Here is a 16,796-nt window from a genome sequence, read left to right on the forward strand (position 1 = left end):
ATGCTCCATCTTCACCACCCAAAGCATTCCAATCATGCACAACCCCGATGACAAGCCGAGTAATTGGTTCATACTTTTTAACGCGCTTCAGCCTTTTCAACCCTCACGCAATACATGAGCGTAAGCCATGGACATAGCACTATGGGTGGAATAGAATATGATGATGGAGGTTTTTGTGAGAAGACAAAAAAGGAGAAAGTCTCACATCAACGCGGCTAATCAACAGGCTATGGAGATGCCCATCAATTGATGTCAATGTGAGGAGTAGGGATTGCCATGCAACGGATGCACTAGAGCTATAAGTATATGAAAGCTCAAACTGAAACTAAGTGGGTGTGCATCCAACTTGCTTGCTCATGAAGACCTAGGGCATTTGAGGAAGCCCATCATTGGAATATACAAGCCAAGTTCTATAATGAAAATTCCCACTAGTATATAAAAGTGATAACTCAAGAGACTCTCTATATGAAGAACATGGTGCTACTCTGAAGCACAAGTGTGGTAAAAGGATAGTAACATTGCCCCTTCTCTCTTTTCTCTCTCATTTTTTTGTTTTTTTGGGCCTTCTCCTTTTTGGGCCTTTCTCTTTTTTTCGTCCGGAGTCTCATGCTGACTTGTGGGGGAATCATAGTCTCCATCATCCTTTCCTCACTGGGCAATGCTCTAATAATGATGATCATCACACTTTTATTTACTTACAACTCAATATTACAACTCAATGCTAGGACAAAGATATGACTCTATATGAATGCCTCCGGCGATGTACCGGGATGTGCAATGATCTAGCGTAGCAATGACATCAAAAAATGGACAAGCCATGAAAAGATCATGCTAGCTATCTTACGATCATGCAAAGCAATATGACAATACATGCTCAAGTCATGTATATGATGATGATGGAAGTTGCATGGCAATATATCTCAGAATGGCTATGGAAATGCCATGATAGGTAGGTATGGTGGATGTTTTGAGGAAGATATAAGGAGGTTTATGTGTGATAGAGCGTATCGTATCACGGGGTTTGGATGCACAGGCGAAGTTTGCACCAACTCTCGAGGTGAGAAAGGGCAATGCACGATAGCGAAGAGGCTAGCAATGATGGAAGGGTGAGAGTGCGTATAATCCATGGACTCACATTAGTCATAAAGAACTCATATACTTATTGCAAAAGTTTATTAGCCCTCGAAGCAAAGTACTACTATGCATGCCCCTAGGGGGATAGATTGATAGGAAAAGACCATCGCTCGTCCCGACCGCCACTCATAAGGAAGACAATCAATAAATACCTCATGCTCCAACTTCGTTACATAACGGTTCACCATACGTGCATGCTACGGGACTTGCAAACCTCAACACAAGTATTTGTCAATTTCACAATTACTCAACTAGCACGATCTAATATCACCACCTTTATATCGCAAAACTATTCCAAGGAATCAAACATATCATATTCAATGATCTACAAGTTTTATGTAGGATTTTATGACTAACCATGTGAATGACCAGTTCCTGTCAACTCTCTAAATAGACGTAAGTGAAGCAAGAGAGTTTAATTGTTTCTACAAAAGATATGCCCACGCTCTAACAAATATAAGTGAAGCAAAGGAGCATTCTACAAATGGCGGTTTTCTATGTGAAGAGAAACAGGCAATCCAAACTTCAAATGATATAAGTGAAGCACATGAAGCATTCTATAAAGCCATACTCAAAAGATATAAGTGAAGTGCAATGAGCATTCTATAAATCAACCAAGGACTATCTCATACCAGCATGGTGCATAAAAGAAAAGTGAGAACTAAATGCAAAAGACGCTCCAAGATTTGCATATATCACATGAATGAAACGAATCCGAAAACATACCGATATTTGTTGAAGAAAGATGGGATGCCTTCCGGGGCATCCCCAAGCTTAGACGCTTGAGTCTCCTTGAATATTTACTTGGTGTGCGGCCTTGGGCATCCCCAAGCTTGAGCTCTTGCTTGTTCTTCTTCTCCTCACATCATGACCTCCTCGATCTTCGAACACTTCAGCCACACAAAACTTAACAGAAAGCTCGGTAAGATCCGTTAGTATAATAAAGCAAATCACTACTCTAAGTACTGTTTCAAACCAATTCATCTTTTGTTTTTGCATTATAGCTACTGTAATATAACTTTTCCATGGCTTAATCCGCTGATAGAAATCGATAGTTTCATCAAAACAAGCAAACTATGCATCAAAAACAGAATCTGTCTTAAACAGGACAGTCTATAGTAATCTGAACATTCACCATACTTATGTTACTCCAAACATTCTGCCAAAATTAAGAAAAATAAAAAATTTGTATAGAAAGACAGTGCAAAAAGTTTCAGAATCGTTTGACGTTCCAGTAAAAAATGAAAAATCGCGCACTACAGCCAAAGTTTCTGTTCTGCACCGCACAAACCAACAAGCATTGTAAACATCCTAAAGGCAAACCTTGGCACATTATTTTTATTATACAATGGAATTGTACAAGGGGATAATTATTTTTGTTGAAAAATTTCTGTAATCAAGATTCACAAAGTTTCCGTGAGCATGAACAAAGTTCAAGGCTAGCTCCCACTTTAACAATGCTCGTCTTTCTCACTTTCACTTTCCTTTTTGAAAAGTTTTGGGTTCCCCTCTTTATTTTTTTTGTTTTTAAACTTTATAAAAGCACTCAACAGAAATAAATGACTCTCTAAAACTTCCGGATTGTCTCCCTGGCAGCGCTTTCTTTAAAGTCATTAAGCTAGGCATAAAGTGCTCAAGTAATGAATCCACCCAGATCCCAAGGTATATCAAAGCCAATTTTAATCAATAATGATTTGGCATTTAGTAGTGAGGACAAAGCAACATATATCAAGCAATGACAAAGTGTAACTCTCTTCCTATGTATGGCATGTCATAAAAGAACAATTCATGCACACATAGTAAAGGCCAATGCATAGTATAAACAGTTTATTGCAATTTTATCATGTTGGAAACATAGAGAGGTGGAGATATAGTTCCTCTCTCATCATAATTGCAAGTAGGAGCAGCAAGCACATGCATATTATATCTATCAAAATCATCATGTGTAACGGTAAAAGGCAACCCATCAATATAATCCTTAATAAAGGCAAACTTCTCCGATATAGTGTAGTCGGGAGAATTCAAAAAGATAATAGGACTATCATGTGTGGGTCCAATAGCAACAATTTCATGTTTAACATAAGGAACTATAGCAAGTTCATATCCATAAGCATAATTCACATTGGCATCTTGGCCACAAGCATAGCAAGCATCATCAAAAAGGGATATTTCAAGAGAATCAACGGGGTCATAACAGTTATCATAGCAATCATCCTTCGTTAAGCACGAAGGGAAATTAAACAATGTATGAGATGAAGAGTTACTCTCATTAGAAGGTGGGCACGGGTGATCAATCCGCTCTTCCTCCTTTTGTTCTTCGCTCTCCTCCTCATCTTTTTCATCCAATGAGCTCACAGTTTCATCAATTTCTTCTTCCATAGACTCCTGAAAAATATTAGTCTCTTCTTGGACAGCGGGGACTTTCTCAATAAATGCATCAATATCGGCATTGTATTCATAATTCTCATAGCAATATTTAGGGATAGCTAAATTTTCAGGTCTATAAACAGCATCATAAAGATTTTCACACTCTTTAAATACAGATTCAATTTCATAAGCACCCATAAAAGCAACAAATTCTTCTATTTGTTCCACATCATAGTAATCATATATACCTCTAGCATAAGAAGCCAAGGTTTCATTATCATTAAATTTGCATGAAAAGGGAATGTGTGGAGCCTTCATCCTAGAGCAACAAGTATAATCATATCTCAAGCATAGTTGCCTAACATACCACTTCAACATATAAATTTGATCCCATAATAGTTTCCCTTTTTGAGTCAAGTGATAATCCCTAAAGTATTCATGTTGATCCAACGTGTCTCCCATTACCAAATTAAATGGGGTTTTCTCGGGATTATCAAAGTAGTACATAATATCTATCACATAACGAGCATCGAGGTTTTTAGGAGGTTCCCCATCTCCATGAGTAGCAAGTAAACCTAATTTTTTTGGTATTTCGTGTTCCATATCCATAACTAAAGATAGAGAACCACTAAGAACAGCAAATAAAAATTACTTAGTGATAAAGCAAACAAGCACACACGAGAATATTCACCCCACGCTATTGCTCCCTGGCAACGGTGCCAGAAAAAGGTCTTGATAACCCACAAGTATAGGGGATCAATTGTAGCCTCTTTCGATAAGTAAGAGTGTCGAACCCAACAAGGAGCTAAAGGTCGAACAAATATTCCCTCAAGTTCTATCGACCACCGATACAACTCTACGCACGCTTAACGTTCTCTTTACCTAGAACAAGTATGAAACTAGAAGTACTTTGTAGGTGTTTTTGGATAGGTTTGCAAGATAATAAAGAGCGCGTAAATAAAAACTAGGGGTTGTTTAGATAAAGAAGCAATAAAGTTAGTATAGCGAGTGTGGAAAAGTGGTGGTAGGAGTTGCGAAATTGTCCCTAAGCAATTGACTACTTTACTAGACCGATGGCAAGTTTTATGTGGGAGAGGCCACTGCTAGCATGTCATCCCGGACTTGGAATTCTATGCACTTGTGATTGGAACTATTAGAAAGCATCCACAACTACTAACGTTCATTAAGGTAAAACCCAACCATAGCATTAAGACATATTGGTCCCCCTTCAATCCCGTATGCATCAATTTCTATGCTAGGTTGAAGCTTCTGTCACTCTTGCCCTCCAATACATAGTCCTATCAACATACAACTAACCCTATGGTGTGATCCATGCGCGCGCTCATATGATGGGCACCAAAGGACAGCAACATAACCACAAGCAAATTAAACCAATCATAGCAATTCATCAATTACCGATAGGACGACGAAAATCTACTCAAACATCATAGGATGGCAACACATCATTGGATAATAATATGAAGCATAGATCACCATGTTCAAGTAGAGGGTACAGCGGGTTGCGGGAGAGTGGACCGCTGTAGATAGAGGGGGAGGGAAGGTGATGGAGATATTGATGAAGATGGTGGAGGTGTTGGTGTAGATTGCGGTGATGATGATGGCCCCCGGTGGCACTCCGGCGCCACCGGAAGCGAGGGGGAGAGAGCCCCCCTTCTTCTTCTTCTTCTTCCTTGACCTTCTCCCTAGATGGGAGAAGGGTTTCCCCTCTGGTACTTGGTCTCCTTGGCGTGGGAGGGGCGAGAGCCCCTTCGAGATTGGATCTGTCTCTCTGTCTCTCTCTGTTTCTGCGCTCTGGGATTCTGCCCTTTCACCGTTTCTTATATATCCAGAGATCCGTAACTCTGATTGGATTGAAACCTTCGCCAAGATTTTTTTTCCCGAAAATTAGCTTTCTTGCAGCCAAAGAAGAGCAGCAACCGCTTTACGGGGGCCCCACGAGGGTCAGGGGCGCGCCCCCTACCTCGTGGCCCCCTCGGGCACCGTCTCTCATTGATTCTTCTTCCCACATTTCACAAATATTCCAAAAATATTCTCCGTCCGTTTTTATCCCGTTTGGACTCCGTTTGATATGGGGTTTCTGCGAAACATAAAACATGCAATAAACAGGAACTGGCACTGGGCACTGAATCAATATGTTAGTCCCAAAAATAGCATAAAAAGTTGCCAAAAGTATATGAAAGTTGTAGAATATTGGCATGGAACAATAAAAAATTATAGATATGACGGAGACGTATCAGGCCACCAATGTCAGGGTTCAATCCGGCGGATCTTGGGTAGGGGGTCCCGAGTTGGTGATCTTGGCTAGATGATAACAAGACAAAGAGGGCCACGATGTTTTACCCAGGTTCGAGCCCTCTCGAAGAGGTAAACACCTAAGTCCTGCTTCTGTTGTATTGATTGTGGATGGGATGCAAAGTACAAGATGATCTACCTCGAGATCATATGTGTATGTCTCTCACCCCACGGTCTAAAACCCCTTGACTTATATGGGCACCGAGGTACCTAGGGTTATATGTAGGTCGGTTACATCAAGGGATAAACATGCTGATGATTCAAACTTGTCTTGAAGTATGCGCCAAGTTTTGGGAGGATTGCATCTTGAGTACGCCGTGAGGCCTGGCAGGTGGGCCCATTGGTTGATAGTTTGGGGGTGGGGGTCCTCGGCCCAGCCATATTTGGGGCCCGATGTGATTAGCACCCCCTAGTCCATGACACCGTCACCCAACCCATTATTTATAAGAATGTAGTGATTTCTTTCATCTTGGTTCTTAGAGAACGATCTACGAGAGAGCTTTGAATAAGAAAGTGACATATGTTTAATTATCTCTTTTGTTTTATTTCAATAAAGACTATCATTCAAGTGAGAAAAACTTTCTGAACGGATACTTATAGCCAGAAATGAGAAGATCAAAGCTTATACCAAATTGCCCTGCTCTCGCTTATCACATGAATCCGAAGGATTGTGTTAGTCTTGCATGACCGTGGTCCTGATGACTTTTCGTCATAACTGTGGTATTTTATTCTTCGGCGTCAGTTTAGCATGACCACGGTATTGACGACTTCCCGTCCGCGATCAACAATGACTGGTTGACTTCATTGATGGAGAGGCCGCAACAACGGTACCACTAACCGTTTCGAGAGGAAGACAACAACAAGACCCAGGGACCACAATATCTTTATTTATTTTTATATATGAGAGTGTCTGGACTATTTTGTTTGTTTATTAGATCCGAGGTCCCTCTAAAAGCACTTCTTTTGCCAATTCTTAATTTCTGGAAATGTATATATATTGTATTTATTTTGAAGATTGCGTGAGAATAAGCAACACTTGAAGTCTAGTTTTTTTTGAGGATTAGTCTAGCTGAATCTAGGACCTATTGTCACACTCGTTGTGCATCGAGAAGGCTGATGCGGGAAGGAAATTCCTGGGCACGGACCCATGAGGCTAGTCATAGTGGGCAGTAACTTACTCCCTCCGTCAGGTGAAGAGTGTACATCTAGCTTCAAAATTTATCCACAAAAAGTGTACTTCTATCTTTCCAATGTACTTTGAAGTAGGAAAAAATACTTCTATGATGTTACTCAGACTAGCCACAAATGGGTAGTAACATAGAGTAGTAACATGGGCATGTGTTACTACTCTATGTTACTACCTCTATAGTGGGGAGTAACATATGTGTGGTAACATGCAACACTTCATTTATTAGGCTATAGACTCATTTTACCTTGATATGTGTGATGTTACTCATACTAGTAGTAACTAGTTATGTTACCACATGCCTCTCTTTCTTCATTTATTGCCTGCCACATCATCTATTTTTATCTAGATATGTGTGATGTTACTACTTCCTCCGTCTAGGTGCGTAAGTCATCTTACGAAAACCAAATAATCCCAAAACACTTAGGCGCGGTGCATTAACTTCTACACCGTTTCTTGTTTCTTGACATATCAACCAATAAGAGATGAGAGATGTGCATGCTTTTAATGACTTGAGACTACCAAACACGACATGCAGTGGTTAGTTCATTGCATGCAAAACTATTAATTAGAAAATAAACATTAAGGTCTCTTGTTTTCCCCTCCTCGGTCATAGTGCACAACCTAAGATGACTTACTCACCTAAACGGAGGGAATACCTATGTTACTCCCATTGTGGGTAGTCTCATACTCCCTCTGGTCTTTTTTACTCTGCATATTATAATTCTCTAAAGTCAAACTTCACAAAGTTTGACCATATTTATATAAAAAAATATCAACATCTGCCATGTTAAAGTTATATAATATGAAACTTTAAGTCATGACACATCTATTGATATTGATTTCAGATTATGAATGTTGGTACTTTTTTCTATAAAGTTGGTCAAATTTTACGAGGCTTGACTTCAGTCAAATCTTATATGCAAACTAAAAAGGACCGGATGGAGTACTACTAGTAACTAGCTATGTTACCACTTTCCTCCATTTCTTCATTTATTGCTTGCCACATCATCTGTTTTATCTAGATATGTGTGATGTTACTACCTATATTACTCCCACTGTGGGTAGTCTTAGTCCCACTATAAAAAAAAATGAGACAAACCCAAGGGCTAACTCTCGTTGGCTTTTCTTTATAGGAGAAACTCCGTGAGCACCGCCGTCCGTGCCGAGACACGAACTCGGGTGGGCTGGCAACAATCTCATCCTCTTAGTCCCACTATGGCTACTTGGCTAGCCTGACGTCGCAGTTTTCGGAAAAAAAGAAAAACAAGTATAACGTCGCAAATAAAAGGACGCGAGGCCCCGTTATTGCGTCGGAAGCGGTCAACGGGAGCACGCGAGGCCCCGGTGGTTAATCCGTAATTACACCCAACAACTCCAGGAGCGTCTCCAGATTGCGGAGAATACGACTCGACCCGGGAGCGGGGAGGCTAACCAACGAACGATACCTACCTAGGCAAAGGCAAAGGCAACGCCAGGCTGAGGCCACGCACCGTCCGTCTTGTCTCGCCGCAAACCTAACGAAAGCGCAGCGCTTTCGTCTCCGTCGCTAGGGTTTCGGTCCCCGCAAACTCGATCTTCCGCGAGGGCACGAGGTACGCACCGCTCGCCCGTGGTCTCCGGCCCGCCGATTCGACGCCCGCTTCCGCTAATTCCGTCTGCTCTTCTGGTGGTTTGCAGCCGGTGCTCTTGGTTCTGGTGTGGCGGCCTGAGAGAGATGCCGCCCAAGTCGGTTAAGAGGGGCGGCGCCGCGGCGGCGAGGAAGGGGTCGGCGACGAAGGCCAGACCGGCGAAGCCCCAGCCGGTCGCGGAGGAGGCGCCCGTCGAGGTGGTCAAGGCCGCGGAGGAGGCTCCCCCTAAGGTCGAGGAGCAGAAGCCGTCGCCGCCACCGCAGCAGCCGGCCGCTGAGGTGAATGCCAAGGCGGATGCTGCTGAAAACGGCGCAAGCCACGCTGAAGGTATCACGTTTGCTCCTCTGTTTCGCGCATAGTTAGACTTTTTTCGCGTATAGATCTGTGCTACGCCGTGCCGTTTTTCCTTACTTGGGAGACCTCTTGTCTTTTCGTGTAAATGTGTGAGGATTTGACCTCTATGTAATTTTTAGATGATGGAGCTGCAAAAGAAACATATGAAGAGGAGGACAAAGGTGAACGGCTGGAGTTCGAGGATGAGCCAGAATATGAAGAGGAGCCTGCCGTCGACTACGACGAGAAGGATTTGGAGCAGTATGAGGAGCAATACGAGGACGGTGATGAAGGGTTGGAGTACACTGAAGATGTAGTCGAAGAGGAGACTGAGATGGTGGATGAGGAGGAACTGGATAATGGTGGGGATGATGGTGAGGGTGAGGAATATGAAAATGCAGATGAAGACCACGATGTGGACGTGGAGGACGAAGACCATCATGAAATGGTGAAAGCACATCGCAAGAGGAAGGAGTTTGAAGTTTTTGTTGGTGGGCTAGATAAAGATGCAACAGAAAGTGACCTGAGGAAAGTTTTCAGTGAAGTCGGCGAGATCACCGAAGTTCGTTTGATGATGAACCCAGTTACGAAGAAGAATAAAGGCTTTGCCTTCCTGCGATATGAGACTGTGGAGCAAGCAAAGCGTGCTGTCTCAGATCTGAAAAATCCGATGGTTGGCCTTATAACTGATTACATTTGTTTAATACATTCCTAAACAAAAAGAAAAATATTACATATGTTTATAGTATATTTTGTTGCAAGTACATAACTGTTTCTGAAATTCTGTAGGTGCGAGGTAAGCAATGCGGTGTTGCTCCTAGTCGTGACAACGATACACTTTTTGTTGGCAATATCTGCAAGACATGGACAAAAGAACATGTATGGCACTCAAACTCTTTTTCTTCGATGCCTTTTTCCTGCATCTCGGTGTAAGAAATAATTTGTTTTGGAATTTACAGCTGAAGGAGAAACTGAAGATCTATGAGGTCGAGAATTTTGACGATTTAATATTGGTTGAGGATAGCAATAACCCAGGGATGAATCGTGGGTATGCTTTACTTGAGTTTTCTACTCGCCCTGAAGCTATGGATGCTTTCAGGCGGTTGCAGAAGAGGGATGTAGTCTTTGGAGTTGATCGCACTGCAAAGGTTTCCTTTGCCGATTCCTATCCTGAAGTCGATGATGAAATGATGGCACAGGTCAGCACTTGTTTTCTGCAGTAGTTTTAAGTGTCTCTGTTTTTCCCCCTCCCCTTTTAAGTGGGCATGATAGTATAAGTATTTTGATACTGTTTGGTCATACACTCTGGCAGCAGCTAGTTTCTAATTTCTGTTGTCATGTTTAATATTGGTATGACAATAATATGTTTAAAGTTACTGAATCCTCATTTTGGTTCTGTGGTTCAGGTCAGAACTGTATTTCTTGATGGTCTTCCCCCCTCATGGGAAGAAGATCGTGTTAAGAAGTACCTTAAAAAGTATGGAGCTATCGAGAAAGTTGAACTTGCCCGAAACATGCCTGCGGCCAAAAGAAAAGATTTTGGGTTTGTTACTTTTGATACGCATGATAATGCTGTTGCATGTGTTGATGGGATAACTAGTTCTGAGATTGGCGAAGGTGATAGCAAGGTTTGTTTTCCAACTGAGTTTGCTGTACCTTCTTAGCTGATTTTCCCATCTACTCAGCCCACTGTATGATAGATAAAATTATCACGCAATAATTTCTAACGATTATTATTTTGTGATTCAGGCAAAAGTGAGAGCCAGATTGTCAAGGCCAGTACAGAGACCTCCTAGAATGAAGCATGGATTAAGAGGAAATTTCAGGATTGGGCAAAGTGCTCCTCGAGGTGGCCGTTTCCCATACACTCGGCCTCCTCCACGCCGGCCTCTGCCACGTCTTGTACGACCTGATACTCGCTTACCTCCCATCAGGAGGCCTCCACTGAAGAGGCCAATAGATATTAGAGATAGACGCCCTGTTATGTCAATACCAGATAGAGTTAGGCGTTTGCCTCCTCCAGAGAGATCCTATGATAGAAGGCCCCCAGGTGCGTATAGATGGTACCCATTCTTTTTGTAGAACATTCAACTGTAGCCGCCGCATCAAATTTCTCAAACTTCATCTGTGTACAGCTCCTGTTTACCCAAAGAGAAGTCCAAGGAGGGAATATGGAAGGCGCGATGAACCTCTTCCGCCAAGGAGCAGAGCTACCTTTGCTGACTACGGTGCAAGAGTTCCAGTGGATAGGCGCCACACTTACAGGGATGACTATTCGCCCCGTGAATCGGCCTATTCAGACCTAGCTCCTCGCAGCGCTCCCTGTTTTTCTGAGAGGAGAGCATATGCTGATGACGGCTATGTAGAGAAGATTGACCGACCTTTGCCAACCTATAGGGAGAGCCGTGGACGTGATTATGATACAATATCTGGTTCAAAACGCTCATATGTTGAGATGGTGAGGGTAGTTTAATTTGTTGTTGCATTTTTTTCATGCACTTGCAGTTTATTCCTCAAATGAACCTGACTATTGTTAATGATTCAAGGATGACGTGCCTCCTCGGTATCACGACATTAGCGTTCGTCAGCCCAAGGCACGCTTAGATTATGATGTTGGTGGTAGCAGTGCTCGGTATGCAGATGCTTATACTGAGAGGTTGGTGTATATTTAGTAACATGCAGTCCTTTTGCTTGGTATTTGTTTGTTTTAGAGAACGTCTTGGTATTTGATTTTAATCTCATGTTCTTACAAATACCCATCCTTGAAGGCTTGGGCGGTCACATGTGGGATACAGTAGCAGCAGATCTGTTGCTGGTCATGACCCCGTGTATAGCAGCAGCCGCCATGGCTTGAGTTATGGAGGTATATACTCTTGAAGCCTATGCTATTTGTCATGATGCCTTTCTTGATCCAATGCTTACAACATTTTTAATGCATCTCATCTGTAGGTTCTGCGAGCACTGGAGATGCTGGTGGAAATTACTCTTCAAATTACAGTGCAGACTACATGCCTCGTGGATCTGATGTTAGTCTTCTTGAAGTATTATATGTCTAATGGATTTACTACCTATTGCTCTCTCCAAGTCAAATATAGGTCCAGTGCTAGTGAAATATTTTTAAGCTTGACCATCTGTGAAGGAAAAACTACCAGCATCAACAACACCAAATTGATACTGCTAGATTCAACATAAAATGCACTTCCATAATGTATAATTATTTGTGTCAAGCAACCTTGTTTCATGGAAATTGACAATCAACATGTTACTGTTTGGTCAGGTTGGCGGGAGTTCATATTCATCGCATTACTCAGGTCGTAACACGGGCAGCAGTGGCTACTTTGGCGGCAGTGGTTCCAGTTCGTACTACTAAGGTGAAAGCTCTAATCAGTTTCAGTTTTCCTTCAGTTTAATTGCATTGCACATGAATTTTGTTCACCATCTGTCGCCATCATCCCCATCATTGCGCTAGTTGCTCACTTAGGAGATGGCAAATGTTTGCCCTTGTATCAAACACGGAACACCCTCCGTGATCAACCATGAATTATTTTAATGATACAGATTTGGCATCCGACCGTCTTTGTGGAACAGATGTGGCACCATAGGAGGTTGGTGTAGGCCATGGATTGTATGGAGCTACTTAACTTAAGGCCTATGGATCTGGACAAGTGGCAAGTGTGGACAATCAATAAGGCATGTCTGAAGGAGCCAGGAACATCGAGTTGGTTGAAGCAGTAGTCTTGTGGATGTTCCGGCATGTTTATTTAATGTAAGGCTTTGCTTTAGTTGGTCAAGAGTTGTGAACTAGCCAGCCATGGTGTGTTGACATGTTTACTTCCAGTGTTTCTATAACATTGAGAGATATGGAGTATTTCAATAAGTAATCTTTGAGGTCGTTTCCTTCCTGCAACACAAGGTGTTTTGGAGACTCCACCGTTGATGACCCAGCAGAAGATCAGACTTACAAATGAAGCCTTTGAAGTGAGCGCTTCATGTAAGGCTGTTACTTCTGAAACCTTTGGTTCAGACCATGCTGCATCTGTTCCCTAGTGGATTGAACTTTGCTACCTGAGACTGAAAGATCAGGTTGAAAATTTGGACTAGTTATTTGTTAAACTGCACTGCAGATAAAATTGGATTTGTTGGTTGCCAGGTTCTGGGAGAAACCTTTTATATGGCTCAAGTAGTTCTTTCACCAAGCAATTTCTTTGGCCTCCCCACAATTTTAAGATAACAGAACTCACAGCTACATGACTGGATGGCCTTGCAATGCTGTCAATTAGCAGCATAGAGTACATGGCACCAGATAATTTAACAAGCATTATCATCACCGAGCGCCATGGTTTATGAAATATCTTTGAACTTCTGCATGGAGCATGGATCATACATCTTTGAGCCAAATCTCTGTTGGATGGTTGCAAGTTTTGAAGAACTTTGCTGGAGGCATGAATCTGGTCTTTCTGAGTTGTGCTAATTCCTTTAGTATAGTTTTTAGTGCACTATGACTTAATATAGGTTATATATGACACGTTTAGGCCCTCATTGCATAATATAGGTTATGTATGTTACCTTTTGGCCCTCGTTGCATTGATTATTGGGTGTGGGGGTTGGGGCGTATGGTTTTAGAAGAACCGAAATTCTGATATTGAATTTCCTTCCTTGCATCGTCTATTTGTAAACCAATGATGTTTGAGACCAGTTAGAGGTTTTGCATCTACAAGTTTATAAACAACAACCACTATTGATGTCCGTCTTTTGTGAGTTGCTGATTTCATGAGCTAACTCGAAGAAATAGGTAGGTGAAAGAGATGTTGAAAATACAAATTATAGAGGCTACATAGAGCAGCAATAAGGCTGACCAAACTGTATTAATACCATCCTTCTATGCGCTGTAACAACGAGGGAATTGCTTGATTGGTTGACTGGAGATCAAAGTAATGCATTCTTGGTTTGGCTACTCTTGCAAAGGGGCTTGATATGTGGCCTCTTCTGATGCATCATTGAGATGGCAGTCTTCAGAAACAAAGCAGTGGTTTTAACAGAGCGCTTTGTTGGCTGTCATCTAGTGTTTAATATTTGTTGGAGTAGGGAGTTCTTGATGGAAATGAACAAGATGTTATCGGATCTTTTAGATGGCATTAGATCAATAGTGCAAGGAAAGTTTACACAATTCAGCAAAATGAGAGGGTGGAAGTGAATCTGGAGATGTGGATTGAAAGTGTGATGGAATCAGCACCGGCTGGTTGATTTAATGCTTATATGATGAAAAGAAGGCTGCTTGACTTTTAGGACAAAGGTAGATCAGGGGGAAAGGTGGCTATTAATTTACAAGTATTGCATGTGGAGAAACATTTTTTCTTCAAATTGCAAGTATAAAAGCTCAGTCTGAGTTTTTGCATTACGGGCTATGCAATTGAGTCTACTGAACCATGCAGTTAGGTCCAAATTGTTTTTATTAGTAGAAACATTGATAACCTGCGTTCATGAAGATGAACTGTATATGCTCGCCCTTATGTTTTTTACCATTTGAGTAATGAGTTATGTTACTACAATCTTCATGTATATTTGACTACTATATGCTCACACTAATTTTGAATTTCGGTTACAAAGGGGCAATTATTCTAAGCTTGCGTTTAACTTACAATGCTTTAACTATCTTGTGTATCATGCATATTTACTATTAACCCGAGTCCTGCTTCTGATATTGCATTTCAGTTGAATCTTGCACTAATATAACTTAAAATATGTTGTATTTCCTGTGTTGCCTGAGTTTGATCAAAAAATTGTTCCAAGCACTGCTACTTCTATCAGTCTCTTCTCCAGAGAGCGTGGGTATAGAATAGGTAGATGTAGTAGTGGTGCAACTGTTGCACAGGCTTCTTGTATCATGTAAACTTTTTTTGACCACCCTGTATCCACGTGGATTGTTTTCTACTCCTATATTTTTAGCACTGTAAGCAATACGATGAGCATGAAATGTTTCAAAAAAGTATCGATACTTGTGTGGATGGTTTCGCATGCATCAAAGATGTTTCAGTTCTGTTCTGTTCTTGGCTGACATGCTGTTGCGGTGGTGCCACCTCGCCGGTATGAATTGAGCCCTTTTATTTGAACTCTAATTGAGTCTGTTGTCAAACGGTCGGGCGGAACGGAAGTGAACGAACATGTAATTTATATGTTGCCCTGAAAAAAGGTAATTTGTATGTGGTCGGTACTGTGATTGATGCTTACCTATTCCGTGATCACTTGCGCTTGCTGTGCGAGCTACAAGTCTGAATTCTCGGCACAGAGGTTGGCTACGTTGTCGAACTTAACTTAGCTGACTTCAACGGCTGCTGCGTTACGCCGACGTGCTCCCGTTGACGATTGGTGGTCACAGCCATTTTCGTGTGTAAAAAATGTAAACAAAGATGATCTGGGCTTCTGAGTGGTGCCGCAAAACTGGTCACAGCCATTTTCGTGTGTAAAAAATGTAAACAAAGATGATCTGGGCTTCTGAGTGGTGCCGCAAAACTCCACCGCGCCGCTCTCCGTTTCTCGTTAACCCCACCTGAGCTTTGTGCGTGTATAGAAGGGATATCTTTGGCGATCCAACGCACTGAGCTACCAATTCTGGTGGAATTGGATTCTATGGTTGCCGCGAAGATGATTCAGTCGCAAGAAGTGGATAGATCCTTATACTCAGCCATCGTAAGAGAGATTCAGTACCTTTTGAGTCTTCGTAGATCTTGTATTACTTTTGCTAGTCGTGCTCAGAATAAGTTACCTTTGCTAGATCTGAAGGTAGGATTATGACTTGGTTTGGTTCTGGACCTTCAGTATTTTTGGATTTTGAGTAATACAAGTCTTCTACCCGCAAAAAAAAAAACCCACCTTTTGCCAGATGCACGGTGGCTGCACGCCTGGATCCTGTAGGCGCGGGCACCGGGCAGGCACGTCGACCAAACGCGGAGGCGGAGCCAAGCCAATGCCGGTTGCACGCGCCACCAACCGCACGTCTCGCACCGTACCAGTCCGGTCCCGGAAACACGCGCGTAGGGAGCCGCTCCGTCCTTGCCGGCTGCCGCGCGAGGCACGCCACTACCACGCCGTCCGGCCCCGCCAAACCCACCCCACGCGCGCTCCCTCCGGACCCGGGCCAGCACAGGCGTGAACCACCCCTCCGGCCGGGGCACCGCGCACTCTCAAACGTCTCCATCCCGCTCGCGTCCACGCCGGACCGGCCGCGCGATGCCGCCGCCCGGCCTCGTCGCATCCATCACACGCGGGGGGCATGCGGTGCGCATCTTCCCTCGCCCGGCCCCGTCAGCCACCAGGCGGCACGTCGGCGCCTCCTCGGCCATCACGCCGCGGGGTCACGTCAGTCAGTCACGCACGCCGCGGCAGCCGCGCCGCGCGCCACCTTGCCGCACCCGCACGCCACCTTCCCCGTACCAGGTCACCGCACCGCAATGCCGCCGCGCGCGGCCAGCGACACGCCACCTTCACGCCCGCACTCCTCTCCCCCAATATAATAACGATTTCTTTTCCCTTATTATTAATTTCCTCGAGCACCCAGCTTTTCCTTCCAGCCCTCCGATCCGCTCGGCCAGCGGCATCGGACGGCCACGGGGGAGGGGGGAGGGGAGGGCGCCAGCCTCCGATGGTCAAGGCGTCAACCCCACAAGCCGCGGTAGGCGCCGCCGCCGCGGCCGCTGCCGCCCACCGCCCGCCGCCCACCGCCACCCCTCGTAGCCGCCTAAACATGACTCCGCCTCCGTTATAACCCCCCGCCCCTCCGCCTCCGCCTCCACCCCCCACCCCCGCCTCGCCATCGACGCCATGGCCCCGCCTTC

At 43.6% G+C, this 16,796-nt stretch overlaps 2 protein-coding genes across 3 annotated transcripts in view; both read left to right on the plus strand.

Moving 5' to 3' along the window:
* Positions 1–8,436: 8,436 nt before the first annotated feature.
* LOC119355938 (nucleolin-like) lies at positions 8,437–14,665 on the plus strand. 2 transcript variants are annotated; one of them, XM_037622836.1, is made up of 13 exons: positions 8,437–8,595; positions 8,681–8,958; positions 9,105–9,637; positions 9,754–9,843; positions 9,924–10,163; positions 10,371–10,592; positions 10,714–11,014; positions 11,100–11,422; positions 11,511–11,620; positions 11,733–11,827; positions 11,914–11,990; positions 12,242–12,335; positions 12,523–14,665. In XM_037622836.1, the coding sequence occupies exons 2-12, from the start codon at positions 8,718–8,720 to the stop codon at positions 12,332–12,334; spliced, it is 2,325 nt and encodes a 774-aa protein (XP_037478733.1). In that variant the 5' UTR covers positions 8,437–8,595; positions 8,681–8,717; the 3' UTR covers position 12,335; positions 12,523–14,665. The 2 variants fall into 2 exon arrangements, with proteins under 2 accessions (XP_037478733.1, XP_037478732.1); XM_037622835.1 differs by having other exon boundaries at positions 12,553–14,665.
* Positions 14,666–16,191: 1,526 nt separating this feature from the next.
* LOC119358037 (serine/arginine repetitive matrix protein 1-like) overlaps positions 16,192–16,796 on the plus strand; it is a 1,792-nt gene continuing 1,187 nt past the window's right edge. Inside the window, exon 1 of the mRNA XM_037624760.1 lies at positions 16,192–16,398. Coding sequence (XP_037480657.1) covers positions 16,192–16,398 — 207 coding nt within the window. The remainder of the gene's footprint in view (positions 16,399–16,796) is intronic.

The sequence above is a fragment of the Triticum dicoccoides genome, chromosome 2A (genome assembly GCF_002162155.2).
Source record: "Triticum dicoccoides isolate Atlit2015 ecotype Zavitan chromosome 2A, WEW_v2.0, whole genome shotgun sequence".
Lineage (NCBI taxonomy): Eukaryota > Viridiplantae > Streptophyta > Magnoliopsida > Poales > Poaceae > Triticum > Triticum dicoccoides.